Below are 27,550 nucleotides of genomic sequence, written 5' to 3'. Positions count from 1 at the left end.
CAAAGACTGCAAACCTTGCTCAAGGAGAAAGATCTTGGAGTGAGTATACCACCGAGCACGTCTCTGGAAGCAAGCACACATCAACCAGATAACTGCTGCAGCATATGGGCGCCTCGCAAACCTGAGAATAGCGTTCCGATACCTTAGTAAAGAATCGTTCAGGACACTGTACACCGTGTACGTCAGGCTCCACCAGTTTGAAACCCACATCTGCTCATCCAAGTCAAGAAATTAGTGAAAGTGCAAAGGTATGCAACAAAGCTAGTTCCAGAGCTCAGGGGAATGTCCTACGAAGAAAGGCTAAGGGAAATCGGCCTGACAACACTGGAGGACAGGAGGGTTAGGGAAGACATGATAACGACATCCAAAATACTGCGTGGAATAGATAAGGTGGACAGACACAGGATGTTCCAGAGAGGCGTCACAGAAACATGGGATCACAATTGGAAGTTAAAGACTCAGATGAGTCAAAAGAATGTTAGGAAATATTTCTTCAGTCATAGAGTTGTCAGGAAGTGGAATAGTCTAGCAAGTGGTGTAGTGGAGGCAGGAACCATACATAGTTTTAAGACGAGGTATAATAAAGATCATGGAGCAGGGAGAGAGAGGACCTAGCAGCGTTCAGTGAAGAGGCGGGCCAGGAGCTGAGTCTCGACTCCTGCAACCACAATTAGGTAAGTAACTAGGTGAGTACATACATACATACGTATATACATACATCATGCATACATACATACATACATACATACATACATACATACATACATACATACATACATACATACATCTAGCCATTCACGTAAAGAAACTAGAAAAAGGGCAAAGGTTTGCAACAAGACTATTCCCAGAGCTAAGGGGTATGTCCTACGAGGAAAGGTTAAGGGAAATCGACCTGACGGCACTGGAGGACAGGAGAGATAGGGGAGGACATGATAACGACATATAAAATGCTGAGAGGAATTGACAAGGTGGACAGAGACAGAATGTTCAAGAAATGGGACACAGTTGGAAAAGTTGAAGACACAGATGAATCACAGGGATGTCAGGAAGTATTTCTTCAGTCACAGAGTAGTCAGGAAGTGGAACAGTTTGGGAAGCGATGTAATGGAGGCAGGATCTATTCATAGTTTCAAGCAGAGGTATGATAAAACTCATGGTGCAGGGAGAGTGACCCAGTAGCGGCCAGTGAAGAGACGGAGCCAGGAGCTATGACTCTGCCCCTGAAACCACAACTAGGTGAGTACAACTAGGTGAGTACATATATATATATATATATATATATATATATATATATATATATATATATATATATATATATATATATATATATATATATATATATATATACTACATAGATACATACATACACATTTGATCAAGCACGTCAAGAAATTAGAAAAAGTGCAAAGGTTTGCGACAAGGTTAGTTCCAGAGCTAAGGGGAATGTCCTACGAAGAAAGGCTAAGGGAAATCGGCCTGACGACACTGGAGGACAGGAGGGTTAGGGGAGACATGATAACAACATACAAAATACTGCGTGGAATAGACAAGGTGGACAGAGACAGGATGTTCCAGAGAGGGGACACAGAAACAAGGGGCCGCAATTGGAAGTTGAAGACCCAGATGAGTCAAAGGGATGTTAGGAAGTATTTCCTCAGTCATAGAGTAGTCAGGAAGTGGAAGAGCCTAGCAAGTGAGGTTGTGGAGGCAGGAACCATACATAGCTCTAAGATGAGGTAAGATAAAGCTCATGGAGCAGGGAGAGAGTGGACCTAGTAGCACTCGGTGAAGAGGCGGAGCCAGGGGCTGAGTATCGACCCCTGCAAGCACAATTAGGTGAGTACATACATATATACATACATACATACATACATACATACATACATACATACATACATACATACATACATACATACATACATACATACATACATACATACATATATACATACATACATACATATATACATACATACATACATATATACATACATACATACATACATACATACCTATCGTGTAATACACGTGAATAATGCGATTATATATATATTTAACTAAGCAGTTACACCTTGTCCATTAACATGTGTTGTCTCTAAATTCCCGGGAAACGTTTGGGTGATCTGGCGTCTGACACGTCGTCGTCTGCAGGGGTGGCCGTGCACCTTCTCAAACCTCTCCTGTGATTCATTCACATTTCTTGAGCTTTAACTCAATTATTTACAGTTATTACATATACGATAATATCTAAAATATATTATTGAAAATAGTTGTACGTTTTATCGCTGAAAAGGAGAATCATAGTAAGTGGATTATTGTGAAGGATTTCCCCGTGAGGCTGGCACCGAGAGTGATAGTGGAGCAGCGATGGCGGACGTGGGAGTTGATCAGGTTCCAGTGACACAAATTTTAGAAAATGTGACCGAAGCGGCCACCAATGGCACTGGAAAGGTGCCCTCGACGCCCGAGGGCATGGCTTTGGCCTACGGCAGCCTGGTAGTTATGGCTCTCATCCCCATATTCTGTGGATCCTTCAGGTCTGTCAAGCATCAACAGCAGCAGAAGGTAAGGTGTTAAACAGCTGGTCCACAATGCTGCACCTTTACAGCCTATTGAGAGGTGATTCGTACGTTTTTAAATGAAGTTGTACCTATAGACGAGAGATTAGTGGTAATTAGGCATATTACACTTGAGAAATTGTATAAAATCATAAGAACATAAGAACGGAGAAGCAGTTCAGGTCTACTGAATCATACAAGTCAGGTTCTCAAATCCTTCCCTTCTCGCCCATATTACCTCATCCTAATGAATGTGACAAGAACATAAAACACCAGGTTGTAACTACGGCAGCAGAACTACACTTGTGATGTTTTGTTGTCGGGAATTAATGTTATCACATAATTGTGTAATAATATTCAGTGGTTATGTATGTTTGTGAGGGCTGGCCTATTGGTTTTGTTTGTGAGGGGCTGGCCTATTGGTTTTGTTTGTGAGGGCTGGCCTATTGGTTTTGTTTGTGAGGGGCTGGCCTATTGGTTTTGTTTGTGAGGGGCTGGCCTATTGGTTTTGTTTGTGAGGGGCTGGCCTCTTGGTTTTGTTTGTGAGGGCTGGCCTATTGGTTTTGTTTGTGAGGGGCTGGCCTATTGGTTTTGTTTGTGAGGGGCTGGCCTATTGGTTTTGTTTGTGAGGGGCTGGCCTATTGGTTTTGTTTGTGAGGGCTGGCCTACTAGTTTTGTTTGTGAGGGCTGGCCTAGTTTTGTTTGTGAGGGCTGGCCTATTGGTTTTGTTTGCGAGGGCTGGCCTACTGGTTTTGTTTGTGAGGGCTGGCCTATTGGTTTTGCTTGAGGGCTGGCCTACTGGTTTTGTTTGTGAGGGCTGGCCTATTGGTTTTGTTTGTGAGGGCTGGCCTATTGGTTTTGTTTGTGAGGGCTGGCCTATTGGTTTTGTTTGTGAGGGCTGGCCTATTGGTTTTGTTTGTGAGGGCTGGCCTATTGGTTTTGTTTGTGAGAGCTGGCCTATTGGTTTTGTTTGTGAGGGCTGGCCTATTGGTTTTGCTTGAGGGCTGGCCTACTGGTTTTGTTTGTGAGGGCTGGCCTTCTGGTTTTGTTTGTGAGGGGCTGGCTTACTGGTTTTGTTTGTGAGGTGCTGGCCTACTAGTTTTGTTTGTGAGGGCTGCCCTATTGGTTTTGTTTGTGAGGGCTGGCCTACTAGTTTTGTTTGTGAGGGCTGGCCTATTGGTTTTGTTTGTGAGGGCTGGCCTACTAGTTTTGTTTGTGAGGGCTGGCCTATTGGTTTTGTTTGTGAGGGCTGGCCTATTGGTTTTGTTTGTGAGGGCTGGCCTACTAGTTTTGTTTGTGAGGGCTGGCCTATTGGTTTTGTTTGTGAGGGCTGACCTACTAGTTTTGTTTGTGAGGGCTGGCCTATTGGTTTTGTTTGTGAGGGCTGGCCTATTGGTTTTGTTTGAGAGAGCTGGCCTACTAGTTTTGTTTGTGAGGGCTGGCCTATTGGTTTTGTTTGTGAGGGCTGGCCTCTTGGTTTTGTTTGTGAGGGCTGGCCTATTGGTTTTGTTTGTGAGGGCTGGCCTATTGGTTTTGTTTGTGAGGGCTGGCCTATTGGTTTTGTTTGTGAGGGCTGGCCTATTGGTTTTGTTTGCTAGGGCTGGCCTACTGGTTTTGTTTGTGAGGGCTGGCCAACTGGTTTTGTTTGTGAGGGCTGGCCTGTTGGTTTTGTTTGTGAGGGCTGGCCTATTGGTTTTGTTTGTGAGGGCTGGCCTATTGGTTTTGTTTGTGAGGGCTGGCCTATTGGTTTTGCTTGAGGGCTGGCCTACTGGTTTTGTTTGTGAGGGCTGACCTTCTGGTTTTGTTTGTGAGGGGCTGGCTTACTGGTTTTGTTTGTGAGGGGCTGGCCTACTGGTTTTGTTTGTGAGGGCTGGCCTACTGGTTTTGTTTGTGAGGGCTGGCCTATTGGTTTTGTTTGTGAGGGCTGGCCTGTTGGTTTTGTTTGTGAGGGCTGGACTACTGGTTTTGTTTGTGAGGGCTAGCCTACTGGTTTTGTTTGTGAGGGGCTGGCTTACTGGTTTTGTTTGTGAGGGGCTGGCCTACTGGTTTTGTTTGTGAGGGCTGGCCTACTTGTTTTGTCTGTGAGAGGCTGGCCTACTGGTTTTGTTTGTGAGGGGCTGGCTTATTGGTTTTGTTTGTGAGGGGCTGGCCTACTGGTTTTGTTTGTGAGGGCTGGCCTACTGGTTTTGTTTGTGAGGGCTGGCCTATTGGTTTTGTTTGTGAGGGCTGGCCTGTTGGTTTTGTTTGTGAGGGCTGGACTACTGGTTTTGTTTGTGAGGGCTAGCCTACTGGTTTTGTTTGTGAGGGGCTGGCTTATTGGTTTTGTTTGTGAGGGGCTGGCCTACTGGTTTTGTTTGTGAGAGGCTGGCCTACTGGTTTTGTTTGAGGGGCTGGCCTAATAGTTTTATTTGTGAGGGGCTGGCCTAATAGTTTTGTTTGTGAGGGGCTGGCCTACTGGTTTTGTTTGTGAGGGGCTGGCCTACTGGTTTTGTTTGTGAGGGGCTGGCCTACTGGTTTTGTTTGTGAGGGGGCTGGCCTACTGGTTTTGTTTGTGAGGGGCTAGCCTACTGGTTTTGTTTGTGAGGGGCTGGCGTACTGGTTTTGTTTGTGAGGGGCTGGCCTACTGGTTTTGTTTGTGAGGGGCTGGCCTACTGGTTTTGTTTGTGAGGGGCTGGCCTATTGGCTTTGTTTGTGAGGGGCTGGCCTACTGGTTTTGTTTGTGAGGGGCTGTCCTACTGGTTTTGTTTGTGATGGACTGGCCTACTGGTTTTGTTTGTGATGGACTGGCCTACTGGTTTTGTTTGTGAGGGGCTGGCCTACTGGTTTTGTTTGTGAGGGGATGGCCTACTGGTTTTGTTTGTGAGGGACTGGCCTACTGGTTTTGTTTGTGAGAGGCTGGCCTATTGGCTTTGTTTGTGAGAGGCTGGCCTATTGGCTTTGTTTGTGAGAGGCTAGCCTATTGGTTTTGTTTGTGAGAGGCTGACCTATTGGGTTTAATTGTGAGAGGCTGGCCTATTGGTTTTGTTTTTGACAGGCTGGCCTATTGGTTTTGTTTGTGACAGACTGGCCTGTTGGTTTGGTTTGTGACAGGCTGGCCTATTAGTTTCGATTGTGAGAGGCTGGCCTGTTGGTTTTGTTTGTGAGAGGCTGGCCTATTGGTTTTGTTTGTGACAGGCTGGCCTGTTGGTTTTGTTTGTGAGAGGCTGGCCTATTGGTTTTGTTTGTGAGAGGCTGGCCTATTGGTTTTGTTTGTGAGAGGCTGGCCTATTGGTTTTGTTTGTGAGAGGCTGGCCTATTGGTTTTGTTTATGAAGGGCTGGCTTACTGGTTTTGTTTGTGAGGGGCTGGCTTACTGGTTTTGTTTGTGAGAGGCTGGACTGTTGGTTTTGTTTGGGAGAGGCAGGCCTATTAGTTTTGTTTGTGAAGGGCTCTCATATTGGTTTTGCTTGTGAGGGGCTGGCCTGTTGGTTTTGTATGTGAGGGGGCTGGCCTGTTTGTTTTGTTTGTGAGATGCTAGCCTGTTGGTTTTGTTTGTGACAGGCTGGCCTATTGGTTTTGTTTGTGACAGGCTGGCCTATTGGTTTTGTTTGTGACAGGCTGGCCTCTTGGTTTTGTTTGTGACAGACTGGCCTATTAGTTTTGATTGTGACAGGCTGGCCTATTAGTTTTGTTTGTGACAGGCTGGCCTATTGGTTTTGTTTGAGAGTGACTGGCCTATTGGTTTTGTTTATGAGAGGCTGGCCTATTGGTTTTGTTTGTGAGAGGCTGGCTTATTGGTTTTGTTTGTGAGAGGCTGGCCTATTGGTTTTGTTTGTGAGAGGCTGGCCTATTGGTTTTATTTGTGAGGGGCTAGCCTACTGGTTTTGTTTGTGAGAGGCTGGACTGTTGGTTTTGTTTGGGAGAGGCGGGCCTATTTTTTTTTTTTTTTTTTTTGAAGGGCTGGCCTATTGGTTTTGTTCGCCACCATATTTACTATCAATCCATTTTACTTTAGTACAATTTTTAACTTGCCATTACTTGCCCACTGTTTTTTTTTTTTTTTTTTTTTCAACAAGTCGGCCGTCTCCCACCGAGGCAGGGTGACCCAAAAAAGAAAGAAAATCCCCAAAAAGAAAATACTTTCATCATCATTCAACACTTTCACCACACTCGCACATTATCACTGTTTTTGCAGAGGTGCTCAGAATACAACAGTCTAGAAGCATAAACATATAAAGATACACAACATATCCCTCCAAACTGCCAATATCCCAAACCCCCCCAAACCACTGTTATAATCTATTATTATAGAACTGATGACCAGTGCAAATATTATATTGTCAACCTTGTGTCATAATAAGAGTTAGCATAATTGCTGTATTTTATAATTACTTATTTTAATATATTATAAACTATTGTTTTCTCCTATTTCTTAAACTACCATTACCTGCAGACTTTTAATTTAATTATCACTTCCAGTACAAAGCAATTTTATTGTATTCACCAAATTTCTATATTAAATCTGCAACTTTTGTCAAACTCTAAAACTGTAACCGTTCTATATTAAATCATCAAATCAGTACCATATTACGGGTAAACAGTATCTCTGTATTTTTTTAAAACCTACTTGTAATAATCCATTAGCTAGTAAGATAAAATTAGTTTAATATCATAATTATTAAGTTTAACATAAGTTTATTCAAAAGTCTAGTTGTAGAGTCACTCACAATCTTATGATTACAAGCATTAATCCTGATCTCCATCTTTTATTAAATGATTTACACGAACCGAACAGCAACTGTAATTATTTTACAGCAGACCAAGCAAAGATATTACTCAGAGCAAAGAATAATATAACTATTTTTAATTACAATGTCAGATCTTTGAGCAAACATTACGATGACCTCACAGCATTACTCCATTCCCTTCATACCAGTATGTCAATCATCACACTCACAGAAACCTGGCTAAAGCTTGGTACTACAGATGCCTATGCCATTTCTGGTTACACAGTCATACACAACTGTCGGACAGAACAGCAAGGGGTTGGAACATCTATATACAGGTCTCTCTCAACATTCACGTTTTCAGCTTTCGCGGGCTTCACACATTCGCGAATTTCCAACCGCCAAATTCCCAGCCACCAAATTCCCAGCCGCCAAATTATATTCAAGTTTCCCGCCACCTGCGAGTCCCTACTACCCTTCCACCGACCCCCGCAACTGGCAGCCAGCTCTCCCACCACTCAGTGTGGTGAGTGTTTTGTTTGTTCATTATTTGCTATTAAACTACAGTATAAATAATGTAAACCCATTCATGACTGCATATTGGAATGGCTATTCGGACAGGTATTAGACGGTGACATCATGTGTTTACTCTTGAACACAGCAAAGAATCAAACATTTCTGCTACTGCTAATAATAACAATAGTAATAATAATAATAATAAATACGATATAATTGAAGAAGGAAGTTGTACAAAAATACAAGGGAGTGGTTGACACATCGTCAGTATGGCTTTGTTTATGCTGGAGTGAACATTAGTCTCCCTGCTCTTCCAAACATTTCACAATAATTCATTGTGTTTGGTGCTTGTAGATTGAGTGCGACTGGTGTGGTTGAGGCAGCTGTTGAGGCAGCTGTTGAGGCAGTGATTGAGGCAGTGGTTGAGGCAGCGATTGAGGCAGCTGTTGAGGCTGCTGTTGAGGCAGCGATTGAGGCAGTGGGTGAGGCAGCTGTTGAGGCAGCTGTTGAGGCAGCCATTGAGGCAGTGGGTGAGGCAGCTGTTGAGGCAGCGATTGAGGCAGTGGGTGAGGCAGCTGTTGAGGCAGTGGGTGAGGCAGCTGTTGAGGCAGTGGTTGAGGCAGCTGTTGAGGAAGCGATTGAGGCAGTGGTTGAGGCAGCTGTTGAGGAAGCGATTGAGGCAGTGGGTGAGGCAGCTGTTGAGGCAGCGATTGAGGCAGCTGTTGAGGCAGTGGGTGAGGCAGCTGTTGAGGAAGCGATTGAGGCAGTGGTTGAGGCAGTGGTTGAGGCACCGATTGAGGCAGTGGGTGAGGCAGCGATTGAGGCAGTGGGTGAGGCAGCTGTTGAGGAAGTGATTGAGGCAGTGGTATTTAATAACATACATGTTATTAATAATAATAATACATGTTGTTAATAATATGTACTATTATTATTTATAACATATATGTTATTAAATACCACTGCCTCAACCGTTGAATTATTGTGAAATGTTTGGAAGAGCAGGGAGACTAACACTCACTCCAGCATAAACAAAGCCACACTGACGATGTGTCAACCACTCCCTCGTATTTTTGTACAATTTCCTTCTTCAATTATATCGTATTATTATTATTATTATTATTATTAGTATTATTATTATTATTTATTATTATTAGTATTATTATTAGTATTATTATTATTATTATTATTACTATTGTTATTAGCAGTAGCAGAAATGTTTGATTCTTTGCTGTGTTCAAGAGTAAACGCATGATGTCACCGTCTAATACCTGTCCGAATAGCCATTGCAATATACAGTCATGAATGGGTTTACATTATTTATACAGTAGTTTAATAGCAAATAATGAACAAACAACACTGAGTGGTGGGAGGGCTGGCTGCCAGTTGCGGGGGTCGGAGGGAGGGTAGTAGGGACTCGCAGTGGTTGGGGAAGTGGTGGAGGCAGTGGTGGAGTCTGTGGTATTTAATAACATACATGTTATTAAAGCATAACATGTATATATTTAGTACAATTTACGACGTTTTCATGTATTTTATGATTGTTCATGGTTCAACAAGTTAAGGAAGCAGTATTGTATTATATTTCCCTACAATATATTGGGGGCACCAAACATTCACGGTTTTTCAACATTCGCGAGGCTCTTGATCCCCTAACCCTCGCGAATGTTGAGGGAGACCTGTACTACTCGGATCAACTTGAATGTATCAATAATTCTTGCACAAGGGATGAACATGGAGAATATATTATAGCTAAATTTAAATCAAAAGACCTGCAAAAACCCCTCACAATGATAAACATCTACAGAGTACCACAGTCAAACATTTATCATTTTAGTGAAAACTTAGGAAACATGATAACTGATACACATATGAATAAAGACCACTTGCTGCTTTCAGGAGATTTCAACATAAATCTACTACATGACCAAGACCCACAAGTAACTGAATTCACAAACACTACGAGCAACTACTTGTTGCTACCAACAATAACAAAACCTTCAAGAATCTCCGAGGCTAGTATCTCCTTATTAGACCACATCTGGACTAACACCATATCCTCTTTAAAATTAGGCATAATCACAGACAACACCATAGACCACTACCCTACCTTTCTCATAACCAACCTAGGTAAATTGCCCCAAGACACTACTAAAGTTACCTTCAGACTACATAACAAGACAACTGTTAATAACTTTATAACAGCTATGAATAATGTTGACTGGCATAATGAGCTTGACACACATACAGATACGAATGAATGTATTAATAATTTTCTAAAAAAAAAAACTGCCTCTATAACAAGCATTGCCCAAAATAAAACTAAACAGATCACAGCTAAGAGACTGAACAGTCCCTGGCTAACACCCAGCATCCTTAAATCCATTAACACAAAGCACATATATGAAAAACAATACAGAATGGGTCGGATAACTAGAGACTGTTCTAGACGTTACTCGTCAGTCCTTGCCAGCCTGATAAGAAGGTCAAAAAAACTGTGTTGTGAAAACAGATTACATAACATAAAAAGTGATATGAAAAAGACCTGGAAAACCCTATCCAAAATTATAGGAACTTAATTTGCGTGAAATTGGCCAAATTGCCAATTTCTGACCACTATATTGGGTAGTTCAAATTGGTAAATGGGCGGTTTCTTGTACTCAGCTGATAGATAAAATGGAGTTCTAAAGAAATAGCTATGAATTTGGTCAACTGGAACAACGGAATTGGCTGGAAACAGGGCTCAAAGTCGGCGAAATCGCCGATACGCATATGTTGCCGAGGCTGCTAATTTCGCGGGAGCGTAATTCCCCGAGTTTTCGACCAAATTTCGAACTTTTGGTGTCATTACCATCGGGAAAAGATTCTTTATCATTTCGTAAGAAAAAATAATTATTTTTTTTTTTTTCCAACATTTATCGACATAGAATGACAGTTTCAGAAAGGGGCCTGCGACAGTCAAAGGGTTAAAAGAAGAAGGGAAGTAACCCCGAAAAAGGACTTGCCACCTCAAGTCCTAATGGAAGGGGATTCCCCTTCTAAACACTAACACCATCAACACTCTCCCCTCCTCCCATCCCATCAATCATCACCAGATCTTCAATAAAGGTAAGTGTCATGTAACTGTGCATGTCTTCTTCAGTTTGTGTGTATTAAAATTAATATTTCATGTGGTAAAAAAAATTTTTTTTCAATACTTTTGGGTGTCTTGCACGGATTAATTTGATTTCCATTATTTCTTATGGGGAAAATTAACTCGACTAACGATAATTTTGATTAACGATGTGCTCTCAGGAACGGATTAATATCGCTGGTCGAGGGTCCACTGTACGTCCTGGCTAGTTCGGCCACGTACGCCATTTTCATATTGTTCAATGATGTTTTTCTTAAATTCAATCGTATTTCTCACCTTCTTTACCAAAGGCTTGGCACTAGAATCTTTCTTTGAAGCTATGGTAGCTTATTTAGCACTTGCAAGCACTAAAATGAATGGAATATTATGAAATATTTCGTATGAGCAAGTGAGGGGAAGTCGCTCACTGGTAAACAATGGCACACTGGCTGGGAAGGGAGGCCGAGGCGGCTCAGAGCTGTGAGTACGCGTCCAGGACGAACGACGATTAGCGAGTCAACCAACCATTTGTGAGCCAATGCTTGGACAAAAATAACGCGATGATTTCCGAAAAGGACAACTATCGAGCTGGACAATTATCAAGGGACCACTGTATTTTGAACTTTGCATTAAATTGGCCAAATTACCAGTTTCTGATCACTTTATTTTGTAGTTGAAACAGTTGACTTGGCTATTTCTTGTGCTTAGTCAATAGAATAGAAATAATACTAGTGAAATGGCTAAGAATTTGGTCGACTGGTATAATATAATTGGCCTAAAATGGGAGTCAAAGTCGGCAAAATCACCAATGCATAAACATCACTGACACATCAAAATTCACGAGAGCATAATTTCGTCAATTTTCCATCAAATTTCTTACTTTTTGTGTTATTACCTTCAGAAAAAGATTCTCTACCATTTCATAAAAATAAAATTATTTTTTGAAAATTCTTGGACACTGGTGTGCACTTTGAAATTTGGCCTTTGGACCCTGAAAGGGTTAATGTAGGGCGAGAGGTGAGTAGTATTTATTTGTATGAAGTCAATGTAGGCAGCGGTAGATGTAGGTACAGTACATGTGTGTAGCCCCCCCCTGGACTACACTACACAGCCAGATTATTACCATGTTCACTGAGTTGAATTGTTTCTAATAACTACCTTTAGATACCATCATAAACAAAGGGAGTAGTAATGAATAATTCATGCCGAGAATTGTAAACAAACGCATATGATGGACGGTTACTTGGCACAATGCTAGATTCACAGTTTTCTCTAACACTGAATCAGAGAAAATGTAATGTTTACTCTCCACCCGACTCTCCACTCGATATGCTATGGAACATGATTCTTATATAATTTGGAAGAAAATATGATACATGTATATGGATTAATGAAAATGTCAATATTAACCTAAAATAAGACATTTAATGTGCCCAAGAGTGACTATTATTAACCCTTTCAGGGTTTTGGCCATACTAGTATGGCTTACGCACCAGGGTTTTTGACGTACTAGTACGCCTAAATTCTAGTGCCCTCAAATCTAGTGAGAGAAAGCTGGTAGGCCTACATATGAAAGAATGGGTCTATGTGGTCAGTGTGCACAGTATAAAAAAAATCCTGCAGCACACAGTGCGTAATGAGAAAAAAAAACTTTGTGTTTTTGGATTAAAACAGCAACTTTGCACTGTATTTTCATATGGTATTTATTGTTGTATTCTAGGTTTCCTGGTCTCATTTTATAGAATGGAAGACATTACAGAAATTGAGATGATTTTGACTGGTTTTACAAAGAAAACTACCTTGAAATTGCGCTCAAAGTAGCAGAAATGTTCGATTTTTACCAAAGTTCGAAAGTAAACAAATCATGCTATGCATCCAATACACGTCAACTGGTGAGTCTAATATTCTTTCACAAGTGCGCTGATAATATTTATACCATTTCTACACCAATTCAGTAGTCTGCATAGCAGTAAATCTTCTATTTTTTGTGAGAATAAAAATTCAAAGTGGAAAGCAAAAGAATGTAAGAGGGGCATGGGGACATGACTAATGAACAGAGGAAATGTTATTTTAGTGCCAGGAATGTCTTTCTTGTTTATTCTGGACCCTATTCGGAAATTGGCATCTTTTGAAATTTGTGTGAAATTGGCAAAATTGCTAAATTCTGACCACTGTATTGGATAGTTGAAATCGGTAAATAGGTGGTTTCTTGTACTCATTCGATAGAAAAACTAGAGTTCTAGTGAAATTGTTATGAATTTTGTCGATAAGTACACTGGAATTGGCCGAAAATAGGGCTCAAAGTGGGCAAAATTGCCGATGCGTAAACATCGTTGAGACCGCTAACTTCGTGAGAGCATAATTCCGTAAGTTTTCCATCAAATTTCATGCTTTTGTTGCCATTATGATCGGGAAAAGATTCTCTATCTTTTCATAAGATATTTTTTTTTTTTTTTTTTTTTTTTTTTTTTTTTTTTGAAATTTGGCCGACCCTGAGAACAAGTCTGAGAGGGCCTGTCAACCCTGAAAAGGTTAACCATACATCGCATATAAATGTTGCTACACTCCCTGCATGTTTGCTACACTCTGTCTTCCTGCTACACTCACTGCATGCCTGTTACACTCACTGCATGCCTGCTACACTCCCTGTCTTCCTGATACACTCACTGCCTTCCTGCTACACCCCTTGCCTCTATGCCTGCCTGCTACACTCCCTGCCTCCCTGCTACTCTCCCTCCCTGCCTGCTACACTCCCTGCATGCTTGCTACAATCCTTGCCTCTATACTTCCTTGCTACACTCACTGCCTCCCTGCTACACTCCCTGCCTCCCTGCTACACTCCCTGCCTCCCTGCTATGCTCCCTGCCTCCCTGCTACACTCCCTGCCTCCCTGCTACACTCCCTGCCTCCCTGCTACACTCCCTCCCTCCCTACTACACTCACTGCCTCCCTGCTACACTCACTGCCTCTCTGCTACACTCCCTCCCTGTCTGCTACACTCTCTCCCTGTCTGCTACACTCCCTGCCATGAATTATATCGTGTTTCTCACTTTCTTTACCAAAGAAACTTTACTAGGCACTTTCTTTGGGGCCATGGTTACATATTTTGCAGTTGCACTTAATAACCACCAAAAACAATGGATTATAGCGAAATGTTTGGATGAATGAGCAGAAGCTTCCTCACTCACCCAGAGATGCAGCCACACTGACTCAGGAACGTGAAAGCGGCTAGTGGTGGATGCATCCAATACGGCCAGTAAGCGAAATAACACCGATAACCGGAGGCTAAAAAAACAGCCGATAACCAAGTTGGCCGATAAACGGAACGGCTGTTAACTGAGGGTCCACTGTATTTCATTTAGTGTTTGTAATTTTTTCTCCTGAGTAAATTTAACAAGAAAATTATTAGAAAATTAATGGAGTTATTCCACTGCACAGTTATTACAGTACTTTACCTTAATTATCTGTATCTTAATTATTTCAGGCATCTGGAGAGAAAGTTGACACAATGACTTCAAAAGATGCAGCAATGTTCCCTGTTATAGCATCGTGTGCTCTCTTTGGCCTCTATATAATATTCACGGTATGTCTCAGTGAAACTGTCATTGAGGACTTAATGGGTAGGTACAGTATTGTTTGGTAATTATTGGTACTTCTAATGCTGCTAATATCAGTCGAGTACCATTAAAAATTCCTCTGTTGACTATCTGTATAAATCATTGTATAATACATTCCAAGTAGTATTGCCTTGTTTGGCTTCAGTTTCTGTTCCTGCATAAAATGTAGTTCTCTATTTTTAATCCCTTTGATCTACAGTTTATACTTTCTTCTCTAATTATGAAGTCATACTTTCATTTTATGCCATGATTTATTTTCAAATATTTGCTGTTCTGAATACTTGCATCTCATTTCTTTGTATTACATATTCAGCTTGCTGACCTGCTTCATATTATTTTTTCTTTGTATTCAGCAGAATTATCTCTTGTGGTTTTATATTTGTGAAAACTTGTAAATTGGCTAAATACAATACATTACTGTACATCCTTTCAAAAGTAGGACTTTCTCTTTAAAATGCACTTTTTTTTTTAATTGTTCATCTAAATTAATTCCATCCAACAAAAGATTATAATCATATGCATATAGTTTGGATAGTTCGTTTAGCACTTTCAAACGTTATTTTTTTCTATTATCTATTATTGCTGTACCTGTTATTTATTTTACCTTTCATTTTTCAACACGTTAGTCATCTCCGACCAAGATTGGGGGATCCAAAAAAAGAAGAAACAGTCAGCATCATTGATTCAGCCAGTCTTTGTAGAAGCATAGTGACATCATGATTCATTATGGCAGACTTCTAAGCAAAGCTCAACATTAATTAGCAATTATTAAAACCTAAATAGTTGGTAAGGTAAATTATGTAATAAAGCCATTATGTACCTTTGCCTTATTTCTTTCAGGTTTTCTCCAAGGAATATATCAACCTCTTACTTTCTTCATACTTTTTTGTTTTGGGAGTGCTGGCCTTGTCTCATGTTTTTGGGTAAGTAATTCTAGTGTGTGTACTCACCTATATGTGGTTGCAGGGGTCGAGTCATAGCTCCTAGCCCCGCCTCTTCACTGGTCAATACTAATTCACTCTCCCTGCTCCATGATATTTGTCATACCTCTTCTTGAAGTTATTTATGGAACTTGCTTCCACTACTACACTCTCCTGATTATTCCAGTTCCTGACAACCAGACTAAAGAAATACATTCTAACATCCCTATGACTCGTCTGGGTTTTCAGTTTCCAATTGTGTCCCCGTGTTTCTGTATCCCATCTCTGAAACATTCAATCCTTGTCCACGTTGTCAATGCCTCTTAGTATTTTATACGTTATCATGTCCCCTCTATCCCTCCTATCCTCTAGTGTCATCAGGTTGAGTTCCCTTAACCTCTCCTCATAAGACATACCCCTCAGTTCCGGGACTAATTGTGTTGCAAATTTTTGCACTTTCTCCAATTTCTTGATGTGTTTGACTAAGTGAGGGTTCCATACTGGTGCTGCATATTCCAGTATAGGCCTTACGTACACTGTGTACAATGTCGTGAATGACTCCTTACTCAGATGTCTAAACACCAATCTCAGGTTTGCCAGTCTCCCATATGCTGCAGCAGTTATTTGATTGATGTGTGCCTCAGGGGACATGTTCGTTATGATGCTTACCCCAAGATCCTTTTCTTTAGCTGACGTTTGCAGTTGTTGGTTTCCTAACCTGTACTCCATCTGCGGTCTTCTGTGTCCTTCCCCAATCTTCATGACCTTACACTTACTGGGGTTAAACTCCAGGAGCCATTTGTCAGACCATACTTGTAGTTTGTCCAGATCCCCTTGTAATCTTAACTGATCCTCTCCCACTTGTATTCTCCTCATCAGTTTCACATCATCAGCGAACAGTGACACTTCTGAATCTATTCCTTCCACCATGTCATTCACGTATACAAGAAACAGCACCGGGCCTAGGACTGAACCTTGTGGAACCCCACTCGACACATTCACCCACTCCGACACATAAGCACATACCAACACACGTTTCCTTCCTGTCAGGTATTCCCTGATCCATTGCAGTACTTTCCCCTTTATTCCTGCCTGCTCCTCAAATTTTTGCACCAGTCTCTTGTGTGGTACTGTGTCAAAAGCCTTCTTGCAATCTAAAAAGATGCAATCTACCCATCCCTCTCTCCTGTCTTACTTCTGTTACCTTATCGTAGAACTCAAGTAAATTTGTGACACAGGATTTCCCATCTCTGAAGCCATGCTGACTGTCATGTATGAGCCCAATCTTTTCAATGTGTTCCACTACTTTTTTCCTGATAATCTTTTCCATGACTTTACATACTATACAAGTCAGTGACACTGGTCTGTAGTTTAATGCTACCTGTCTGCCCCCTTTCTTAAAAATTGGAACTACATGTGCTGTCTTCCACGCCTCAGGCAACTGCTCTGTTTCGATAGATTTACTGAAGATTGCTGCTAATGGCACACACAGTTCCTCTGCTCCCTCTCTCAGTATCCATGGAGATATGTTATCTGGGCCCACTACCTTTGAGGTATCGAGTTCTTCTAGCAGTTTCTTCACCTCTTCCTTGGTTATGTGTATTGTGTCCAGCGCCTGCTGGTGCACCCTACCTCCACAGTTTGCTGGAAGCATTCCTGATTCTTATTGTAAATACTTCTCTAAATCTTTTGTTTAGTTCATCACATACTTCTTGGTCACTCTTCGTGAGCTCCCCTCCTTCTTTCCTCAGCCTGATTATCTGGTCCTTGACTGTTGTTTTTCTCCTAATGTGACTGTATAACAACTTTGGTTCAGATTTGGCTTTTGATGCTATGTTCTCGTATTGCCTCTGGGCCTCTCTCCTTATCCTTGCATATTCGTTTCTGGTTCTTCTGCTCATCTTCTTGTTTTCTTGAGTCCTTTGCCTTCTATACCTTTTCCATGCTCTCACACACTTGGCTTTGGCCTCTTTACACCTCCAATTAAACCATGGGCTCACTCTGGTCTTACCATTTTTTCTGTTGCCCTTTGGTATGAACCTTTCCTCTGCCTCCCTGCACTTAGTGGTTACTATTTCCATCATTTCATTTACTGTGTTTCCATCTAGTTCTCTTTCCCACTGCACTTCATGCAGGAAACTTCTCATTCCTATGTAGTCCCCTTTTTTGAAGTTTGGTTTCTCTTTGTTCTCATGGTACAGCATTCTCCACTGTTAACTCAAGATATTCAAACCTCAGGACGTCATGATCACTAGTGCCAAGGGGTCTTTCGTGGGTGATATCCCTTATGTCTGAACTATTCAAGGTGAATGAGATCCAGCCTTGCTGCAACATCCTCTCTCTCTCTGGTTGTATCCCTAACATGTTGATGCATAAAGTTCTCCAATACAGTCTCCAACATCTTAGCCCTCCATGTTTCTGGTCCCCCATGTGGCTCTAGGTTTTCCCAGTCAATCTCTTTATGATTGAAATCCCCCATTATAAGCAATTTTGTCCTACCCATATGAGCCCTCCTGGCCACTTCAGCTAGTGTATCCACCATTGCCCTATTGCACACATCATACTCTTCTCTTGCTCTCCTGCTGTTAAGTGGTGAGTTATACATCACTGCTATCATCACCTTTGGACCACCAGTCTGAAGTGTTCCTACAATGAAGTCGTCTGTTTCCCTTCTTTCCATTCCTACCATCTCCTCAAAACTCCACTGGTTTTTTATGAGCAGTGCTACTCCTCCCCCTCCTCTGTTCTCTGTCTTTCCTCATAATCTGATATCCAGGTGGAAAAATTGCATCTGTTATCATCCCTGTAAGTTTTGTCTGTTAGTGCTATAATGTCAGGTGATGCATCAGTGATGCGTTCTTGTCACTCTTCACTCTTATTTGTTATTCCATCTGCATTGGTGTACCATACCTTTAGCTTCCTTTCCATTACTGTATTTTGGGAGATGGAAGAGGAAGGTGCAGGCTGGGAGGGTGGGAGTCAGGGCACAATTTTATGGGAGGCTGCTGTGACTGTGGAATTAGTGCTTAGGGGGATGGTGGCTATGGAGTGAGGTTCGTTTCTGTTTACTGTGTTTGGTTGATATGTGGTGATGGGTTGAGAGGTTTCTGTAAGAATTTGTGTTTGATGTTCCCCCAAAGGCTGAGTTTTCCTGTCTGTCATTGCCTGTCCTGTCTCTCTTTCCTTCCACTGGTTCTGTCTTGCTCTCACTTTCAGTTGTTCCCTTTCCTTTCGTGTTCTGTCTCGATTGAAGAACACTTTTTGATAATCTGGAGAGTCCTTTAACAGTGGTTTCTGTTGTAGTATCCTGTTCCGTACCATATCTGTCTTGAATGTCAATCTGATTGGTCAATTTTTTCCCTCGAATACCCCCCAAGTCTGTGAAAATTTTCTACCTGAGACGTGTCCCTCTCTCCTGTTATTGCAATGATGTTCTTAATCTCTGTTTTCTCCCAATGCTTTCTTTCATCATAGGTCTGCCCTTCAGCCTCCTGAAGCCCGTGAATAATTGTTGATCTCTCCCTCTCCTCTTCCCATTTCTTTTCCCTCTGTATCTCTGGATCTGATTTAAGCATCTCCTTTGATGTTTCCCTAATCATCTCCCAGACACCATGATGGCCTGATATTACTGCTGCAAAAGACTGCTTAGATCCCCTCCTTCAGTCCCCTCGCTGCCTGCTGATGTTCCCATTTCAGTCATCTTGCTCCTTTTGGACCTCATATTTAGATCCTGCTTCAGCACATCCATTTCTTTCTCCAATCTCTGTATCTTTGCCTCAGCTACTACAGCTCGTGATTCCCACTTCTTGCTCTGCAGATATTTGCTCTAACATGCTATTGCAAAGCTCATTTAACCTTTTCTCCCATTGTTGTTCCATTTTGTTCTTGAGCCGTTCTACCCATTCTTCCTTTTCCGACCAGCCATCATCGGTTCCCTTGCCTTTACATCCTCCCTTTTGAGATCCCATTTTGTTTTTATCCTGTTGGGATGTTCTAGCTGCTTCAGCTTGTCGTAAAAATGTGTGTGTGTGTGGTGGGGGGATTTATGAGCTCATGTGTTTGGTTAGGTTTGTGTGTGTGTGTGTGTGTGTGTGTGTGTGTGTCAGTGTCATGTTACTTTACAGTAAAAAATAGGTCTTAAAATACCTAACATAGTATTTTTTTTAATTACTTGGAATGAATATTACTATAAATAGGGAATATATTTTCTAAACCACCAATTTGCAGTAGTTGTCAAATGAATAAAAATTTGCACTAATGTTTTTCAGTACACTTTGGTTAGATTGTGTTTAATAATTATTAAAAATTCATATACAGAAGTAATAAAATATATGTCTATTTCAGCCCATTAATCTCTGGCCTAGTACCTGCATCAGTACCTTTCGAAACCTATCATCTTCACTTAATGAAAGGAGATAAAGACAAAAAAGATTACATCATAAATTACGGGTTTACATCCTATGACCTCGTATGCATGGGAGTGTGTGCCCTGCTGGGAGTGTGGTACCTCCTGAAAAAGGTTAGGGCTCAAAAGGTATTTCTTGTTGTATAGTTGCAAACACAGTATGTAGTAAGTAGCAATATGAAAATTAGAATTTTAAGTTTTTCTTAGTTTCATTGTCATTTTTCAGTAGTGATCACTGACCATACTTTATATTTACAGTGGAACCTTGGTTTTCGTGATTAATTCATTCCAGAAAGTCTGACAGAAACCAAATTGTACAAAAACTGAAGCAATATTTCCCATAAGAAATAATGTAAATCCAATTCATCCGTTCCAGACACCCAAAAATATTAACAAAAAATACATTTTATGGAGAATAACTATAGTTTTACATATAGAAAACAATGAGAAATAAATATAAGTGACTAATGAAACAGATAAATGAATATTTGACATCACTTTTACCTTTATTGAAGACTCTTGTTGGCTTACGGAAGATGGCGAGGAGGGGGGAGGTTATTGATTGGAAGGGGAATCCTCTTCCATAAGGACTTCAGGTATCAAGGCCCTATCTGGGGTTACTTTCCCTCTGTCTTTTACTGGCACTAGGACCAGCTTGAGAGTCACTGTACCCCTGTCACACAAAAAATCTGTCCAGTTAGGTATGTTTCTGGCATCTCTTGAAGATTTGCCTAAAGTGGGACAAGGCATTGTCACTGAAGATGTTGCAGACATGGCTTACAACAGCTTTAAGGTGATATTTCTCCACAAAACTTTGCAGTGCACTCCACTTTGCACACATGTCCTTAAACTGTCCAAAAGTAGATCTACATTCACGTGCGTAGCACTCCGTATGTAGATCTATGTTTTTTTTACATTCTTTCAAATGGAGAAAATAAAGGGCAGAGCTCTACGCACGTGAACATAGATCTACGTTTGGACAGTTTAACCCGTAAATGGTCCAAACGTATACAGTATATACGTTTTTACCGCTAGTGCCCCAAATGTATATATACGTTTTATTTGTCATGCATTCAACATTGCCACGATAAACCTGAGTTGCCTAGACATGAGAGAATGGGTGTGCGCACTCACTGTGTGCCATATTAAAATAATTGGGGATGCCTGGGTACCATATGCTCTTTTTTCCTATTAAAAAAAAAGCTATTTTTTTTCCTCAAAAAATTTGGGGCACTACGCGAGAGAACGTATATATACGTTTGGACCGTTTACAGGTTAAGGGTTAATCTTTTCTTTATGAGATCCGCATGCAACTACCTTGTCTTTTCGCATATTATCGACTCCAAAACACTATCTCCCACTAACTGTTTTTCATTGATCCACACCAACAACAGCAACTCAACATCTTCGATTGTTTGCGATCTCGGTTTCGTTAGCACATTTTATCCCCTTAGCAACATCAGTTTCCTTGATTTCTTTTTTCTTCGCCAGGATGGAACTGATCGTTGGTGCGGATTTCCCGTACATCCTAGTGAGATCGGCCACCTGTACACCACTTTCATACTTGCCTATGACTTTTTTTCTTCTTTTTTTTTAAATTTTAATTTTATGTTTCTCGCCATTTTCTTCAAAGGGCTGGCACTCGGAACTTTCTTTGGCCTCATGTTGGCTTATTTAGCAGTAGCACTCAAACAAGCACAAAAAACAGTGGATTATTACGAAATGTTTCAGCTGAATGAGCGGGGTGATGCTCACTCAACAATAAACAAAGCCAGACTGAGTCACTCAGTGCTTGAGTGGCCAAGTGACGTGGGCAGGCAGGTGGATGCGTTGGGTACGGACCATTGACACCTCTACGAAAACCGAGGTGATGTACGAAAACTGGGACAAAATTTTGACGGAAAAAGTTGTCGAAAACCAAATCCTACGAAAACCAAGGTTTCACTGTATATGCCAATAGCATTTTATCAAATTTTATTACTTGGTGAATTTCATTTGCATTGCAGCATTGGATTGCAAACAACCTTCTTGGTTTGGCATTTGCCATTAATGGTGTGGAGCTTCTGCACTTAAACAACATCCAAACTGGAGCTCTCCTCTTAATTGGGCTTTTTGTATATGATGTCTTCTGGGTCTTTGGGACCAATGTTATGGTCACTGTAGCCAGATCCTTTGAGGCACCTATAAAATGTAAGTTGTTTCTGAACATCTTTTTTTATTCAAAATTACTTTGGCTTTTGTTTTAAAGCTGTTGTATGATACCACTTAATATGTATATATGTATAACCAACACTTAACTGGGTACCTTATGTCTGGATCTGTTTTTTGTATTTTTCTTGAGCCAAATAAAACTGATTTTGTCTTTGACCTTAAGAAACTGCTTTGTTTACCTAACAGTGGTGTTTCCTCAAGACCTGCTGGAGAAGGGCCTTGAGGCTGACAATTTTGCTATGCTGGGCTTAGGAGACATTGTTATTCCTGGCATATTCATTGCACTCTTACTACGCTTTGATCATAGGTAAGTCTCTAATGATGGTGATTGTTAGGACAGTGGTAGTTTTCAAAAATTGATGTGAAAAGGTCCTGAAAATATTAGCTCAGTAAATCATAAATTATTTGAAAATCATCTGTTGTATTAAGATATTTTACACAAGGAGTATTTAAGGCAAATTTAGATTTTTTTATTATCATTATTAACCCTTTCAGGGTTTCGGCTGTACTAGTACGGCTTACGCACCAGGGTTTTTGACGTACTAGTACACCTAAATTCTAGCGCCCTCAAATTTAGTGAGAGAAAGCTGGTAGGCCTACATATGAAAGAATGGGTCTGTGTGGTCAGTGTGCACAGTATAAAAAAATCCTGCAGCACACAGTGCAAAATGAAAAAAAAAAACTTTGACCGTGTTTTTGGATTAAAACAGCAACTTTGCACTGTATTTTCATATGGTATTTGTTGTTGTATTCTAGTTTTCCTGGTCTCATTTTATAGAATGGAAGACATATTACAGAAATTGAGATGATTTTGACTGGTTTTACAAAGAAAAGTACCTTGAAATTGAGCTCAAAGTAGCAGAAATGTTCGATTTTTACCAGAGTTCAAAAGTAAACAAATCATGCTATGCATCCAATACACGTCAACTGGTGTGTCTAATATTCTTTCACAAATGCGCTGATATTATTTATACCATTTCCACACTAATGCAGTAGTCTGCATAACAGTAAATCTTCTATTTTTTTGTGAGAATAAAAATTCAAAGTGGAAAGCAAAAGAATGTAAGAGGGGCATGGGGACATGACTAATGAACAGAGAAAATGTTATTTTAGTGCCAGGTATGTCTTTCTTGTTTATTCTGGACTCTTCGGAAATTGGCATCTTTTGAAGTTTGTGTCAAATTGGCAAAATTGCTAAATTCTGACCACTGTATTGGATAGTTGAAATCGGTAAATGGGTGGTTTCTTGTACTCATTCGATAGAAAAAATGGAGTTCTAGCGAAATAGTTATGATTTTTGTCGACAAGTACACTGGAATTGGCTGAAAATAGGGCTCAAAGTGGGCAAAATCACCGACGTATCAACATCGTTGAGACTGCTAACTTTGCGAGAGCATAATTCCGTAAGTTTTTCATCAAATTTCATGTTGTTAGTTAAGACACATATGCAAAAGTTAGGTATCTTTATTTCGAAACGTTTCGCCTACACAGTAGGCTTCTTCAGTCGAGTACAGAAAAGTTGATAGAAGCAGAAGAGACTTGAAGACGATGTAATCAGTCCATCACCCTTGAAGTTTTGAGGTGGTCGGTCCCTCAGTCTGGAGAAGGGTATTGTTCCATAGTCTGAAACAATATGGAGTGGAAGTGATAGGATGGAGCCTTATGTAGCGCCAGGAGGTGAGACGTAGGTCACTAGTAGAGGTAAGAACGTAGACGTTGGGAGGTCAGGTCCCTCTCAAATCCAGCCATTCTCACTAGTAGAGGTTGTCGAAGTTGATTTCAGGTCTGTACCAAGTTACCCTTGTGTTGCAGTGTCTGACGAACATTAAAATGGTATAAAATACCGACAGGTTGTTAGGTAAGACACATTTGCAACAGTTAGGTATCTTTATTTCGAAATGTTTCGCCTACACAGTAGGCTTCTTCAGTCGATGGACTGATTACATCGTCTTCAAGTCTCCTCTGCTTCTATCAACTTTTCTGTACTCAACTGAAGAAGCCTACTGTGTAGGCGAAACGTTTCAAAATAAAGATACCTAACTGTTGCATGTGTGTCTTACCTAACAACCTGTCAGTATTTTATACCATTTTAATGTTCAATCAAATTTCATACTTTTGGTGTCATTATGATCGGGAAAAGATTCTCTATCTTTTCATGAGATTTTTTTTTTTTTTAAATTTGGCCGACCCTGAGAACAAGTCTCTGAGAGGCCCTGTCGACCCTGAAAGGGTTAACACAGAGCCTGTTTTCCACCAAGGTAGGAGGCCTGAAAAAGGAAAACTTTCACCATCATTCACTCCATCACTGTTTTGCCAGAGGCATGCTTACACTACAGTTATAAAACTGCAACATTAACACCCCTCTTTCAGAGTGCAGGCACTGTACTTTCCATCTCCAGTCTGGCCTGCCGGTTTCCCTGAATCCCTTCATAAATGTTACCTTGCTCACACTCCAACAGTACATCAAGTCCTAAAAACTATTTGTCTCCATTTGCTCCTATCTGACATGCTCACATATGCTTGCTGGAAGTCCAAGCCCCTTGCACACAAACCCACTTTACCCCCTTCCTTGCAGCCTTTCCTAGGTCGATCCCTGCCCCGCCTTCCCTCCCCTACAGATTTATACATTCTTGAAATCGTTCTATTTTGCTTCATACTTGCTAAATTTAGAAATATTTCCTGTAATTACATGTATTTATTTTTTCAGTTATGATTAAGCCTTAATATACAGTTTTTTGGAACTACTCATCTACTTACTGAAAATAGAAAATTGCTTAATGCTGATGAATAAAAAAGTTTAGTTTGAATAAATGTACTTCTATTCCTATGCTTGAATTCCGAGACACTTTTGGTTATTGTACATTGTATCATGTAAAATTGGCAGATTAGTGTAACAAAATAAAAAAGTTTAGGATTTTGTTTCAATTTAAATATTCTTTTTCAGTTTAAATCGAGGATCCAATACATATTTCAAGGTTACATTTGCAGCCTACTTTGCTGGCCTTATGATGACAATCTTTGTCATGCATGTTTTCAAACATGCCCAGCCAGCTCTGTTGTACCTTGTGCCAGCCTGCCTTTCTGCACCAGTACTTTTGGCTTTCCTCAAAGGGGATTTCAAGGCTCTGTTACAGTAAGTTGTGCCGCTTTCAAGATTTTTTTATTGTCTCTTCCTTATTTTTCCCCTCCTTATTATCTTCCTACATCCTTTTGTTGTTGTTTAGGATTGTGATTATCAAAAATTAACTATACTATGATACTACTTCAATTTCTGAAACTAGGTGGTACAGGTCAGCCATCACTAATTCGGCAATCAGTTCTCTGGTTCCATCAGTAATCCAGCACTAATTTCGGCTAGCATAATTTCAGATTTCATCATTATACTGACTCAGAAATTGTACAGATGGTTGTAAATCCACAGCAGCAAGCTAGTGGAGGAGAAAGCAGTGATGAAAATGAGGAAGACCTAGCAGAAAGTCTCTCTATTGATAGGTTAATTAAGTGTATTCTAACCTAACCACTCTGTAATCCAGCAAACTTGCTAATCCAGCACACTGCAGGTCCCAATGATGCCGATTAGTGATGGCCGACCTGTATAATAGTTTTTCTTAGTAACTCAATTTTGCTTTGTGCTAATGTATTTCATCTTGCAGAAATAGTTGTATTTAGTTAGACACAAGTAAAATTAACCTTTTAGATCTATTTGTTGAAAATTTGCTCTAGAAAATTTATTTATTCACAGGTATGAAGATCATCCCAGTTTAGAGGAAAAGGAAGGCACTGAGACAACAGAGGATAAGAAGTCAGGGAAGAAAGATAAGTGAGAAGATGAAACAGGAATAAATGCAGCTAACAGCATGTGTATTCTTGTGACCCGTCCTTGTCACTGTAGGCAGTCAACGGGATGAGTATTATGACTGGCACAAAATAAGACTATGGGCTTTTGCTGCCAAATTTTTATTTTTTATAAGTAGATTTGTGCCCAATGAATGACCTATAAGTTGACCTCTTTATTGTTGATCTTAAAGCATTGCTAAAATTTAAAGGTGACAATTCAGTTAAAGCATTTTTTTACTATTTGTATTTTTCATGGCACCACTGCTCTAAACTCTCACTGACAGCTTTTGTTACAAATTGCTGGGCAATAGCTACCATTTTCTCCATTTTTAAATATTCTGTTAATAATAATAGGATCTGACTTCTTAAAGGGCTGGCAATACTAAAACCTTTTGTTTTTAATGAATGTCACCATTGAAATATTTGTTTGATATATTTTTGTATATTAAATTTGTGTGTCCAGGGCATACATTGTTTAATATATTTTTGTATTTTGTTTGTGTACCCAGGGCATACATACACAAATTATTCTAGTTTTCCTGCATAAGTTTCGTAAGGTGTACTTATTTATTTTTAACCATTTTGATACTTCTCAATGTAAATCATTATCAGATATTTTTCCCATGAAGGTTTGACATTGTTGTTGCATCTTGTTCAGAGATTTCATTGCACTTAAGGACTGAATGCTGGAAGCATTAGTATTGAATTGTAAAAACAGCAGTTATCTTTTACACTAGAATAACCAGTCAAGTTGTCATTGACAGTAAGAACACTCAATGTAGATCATTTTTTCATTATATAGTAAATCAAGAAATTGGCCAGGATTGTTAATAAAATATTGGATAAATAAAATTTTGATAATAAACCATTAGGCATATACAGGTAGATACATAAATACTGATTTATTCTTTGCATCTGGGATTTTCAAGGGTAGTTTATCTAAGGACTATTAAGGTGATCATAATTTCATGCTGTATATGTTTGCAGTTTTTCAAGGGCTGAACTTCATTTTTTATCTAAAGCCATATCAAAAAGTAACACTTTACCATTACTGAATAATAATAATTTAAATTGTGTGCTGCCCTTGGGCAAGTAAAATTGAGATTTTGTGAAAAATGTGATACAGTTGAGATAATAATTTTTAAGCATTTGCTTTATATTGGACACAAGATGTACATTATTATTATTAAAAGTTTAATTCAGTACATTGGTAAATCTATGAATTGCAGTAGTTTGAATTAGAGAAATTTTTATCTTTTATTAGCATTTAAAGGGCATAATGTGGAAGACCATGGAAAGAATCTAAAAGTTAAGTGTTGTATGTATTAATTTGTTCCTTTAATAGTAAATTAAAATATTGTTTTTATATATTCTGTTCTTGTCATGTTTATTAGTTACAAAGTTATATTTATTAATACTTGAGCACTTCAGTGCTGTGAAGTTCATCAGAGTCAGGGCCTTGTTGGAATTCAGTTAACAATAAATCATAGCCATTCTCATCGTGAGAGGAAGTAGTACTGACAAATTATTTTGTTGAACACGTCAGTTTCTTTGTGATTGAGTGTTGATTAAGGTGAAGGTTGGCAATTGTATGAATGTGATGAGTGATTAGCAGAAAGCTGTGAGAATTCAGATCTAAGAGCATATAATAAAAGGTCCAAGACAAGCATAA

At 40.0% G+C, this 27,550-nt stretch overlaps 1 protein-coding gene across 1 annotated transcript; it reads left to right on the top strand.

The window, feature by feature from the left end:
• Positions 1 to 2,331: 2,331 nt before the first annotated feature.
• LOC128692087 (minor histocompatibility antigen H13) lies at positions 2,332 to 27,550 on the top strand. The gene is made up of 8 exons (XM_053781077.2): positions 2,332 to 2,565; positions 14,373 to 14,471; positions 15,346 to 15,428; positions 19,770 to 19,944; positions 21,837 to 22,020; positions 22,228 to 22,348; positions 24,986 to 25,174; positions 25,784 to 27,550. Exons 1-8 carry the CDS (start codon positions 2,368 to 2,370, stop codon positions 25,863 to 25,865), a joined length of 1,131 nt encoding a protein of 376 aa, XP_053637052.1. The 5' UTR covers positions 2,332 to 2,367; the 3' UTR covers positions 25,866 to 27,550.

The sequence above is a fragment of the Cherax quadricarinatus genome, chromosome 15, assembly GCF_038502225.1.
Source record: "Cherax quadricarinatus isolate ZL_2023a chromosome 15, ASM3850222v1, whole genome shotgun sequence".
Classification (NCBI taxonomy): domain Eukaryota; kingdom Metazoa; phylum Arthropoda; class Malacostraca; order Decapoda; family Parastacidae; genus Cherax; species Cherax quadricarinatus.
This window is presented reverse-complemented; position numbering and strand designations above follow the sequence as displayed.

Coding starts and splice junctions, on each gene's coding strand:
- LOC128692087 (XM_053781077.2), top strand. CDS start 2,368: ATGGCGGACGTGGGAGTTGATCAGGTTCCAGTGACACAAATTTTAGAA. Junction 14,472..15,345: donor GCCTCTATATAATATTCACG/GTATGTCTCAGT, acceptor TATTTCTTTCAG/GTTTTCTCCAAGGAATATAT. Junction 22,349..24,985: donor TTACTACGCTTTGATCATAG/GTAAGTCTCTAA, acceptor ATTCTTTTTCAG/TTTAAATCGAGGATCCAATA.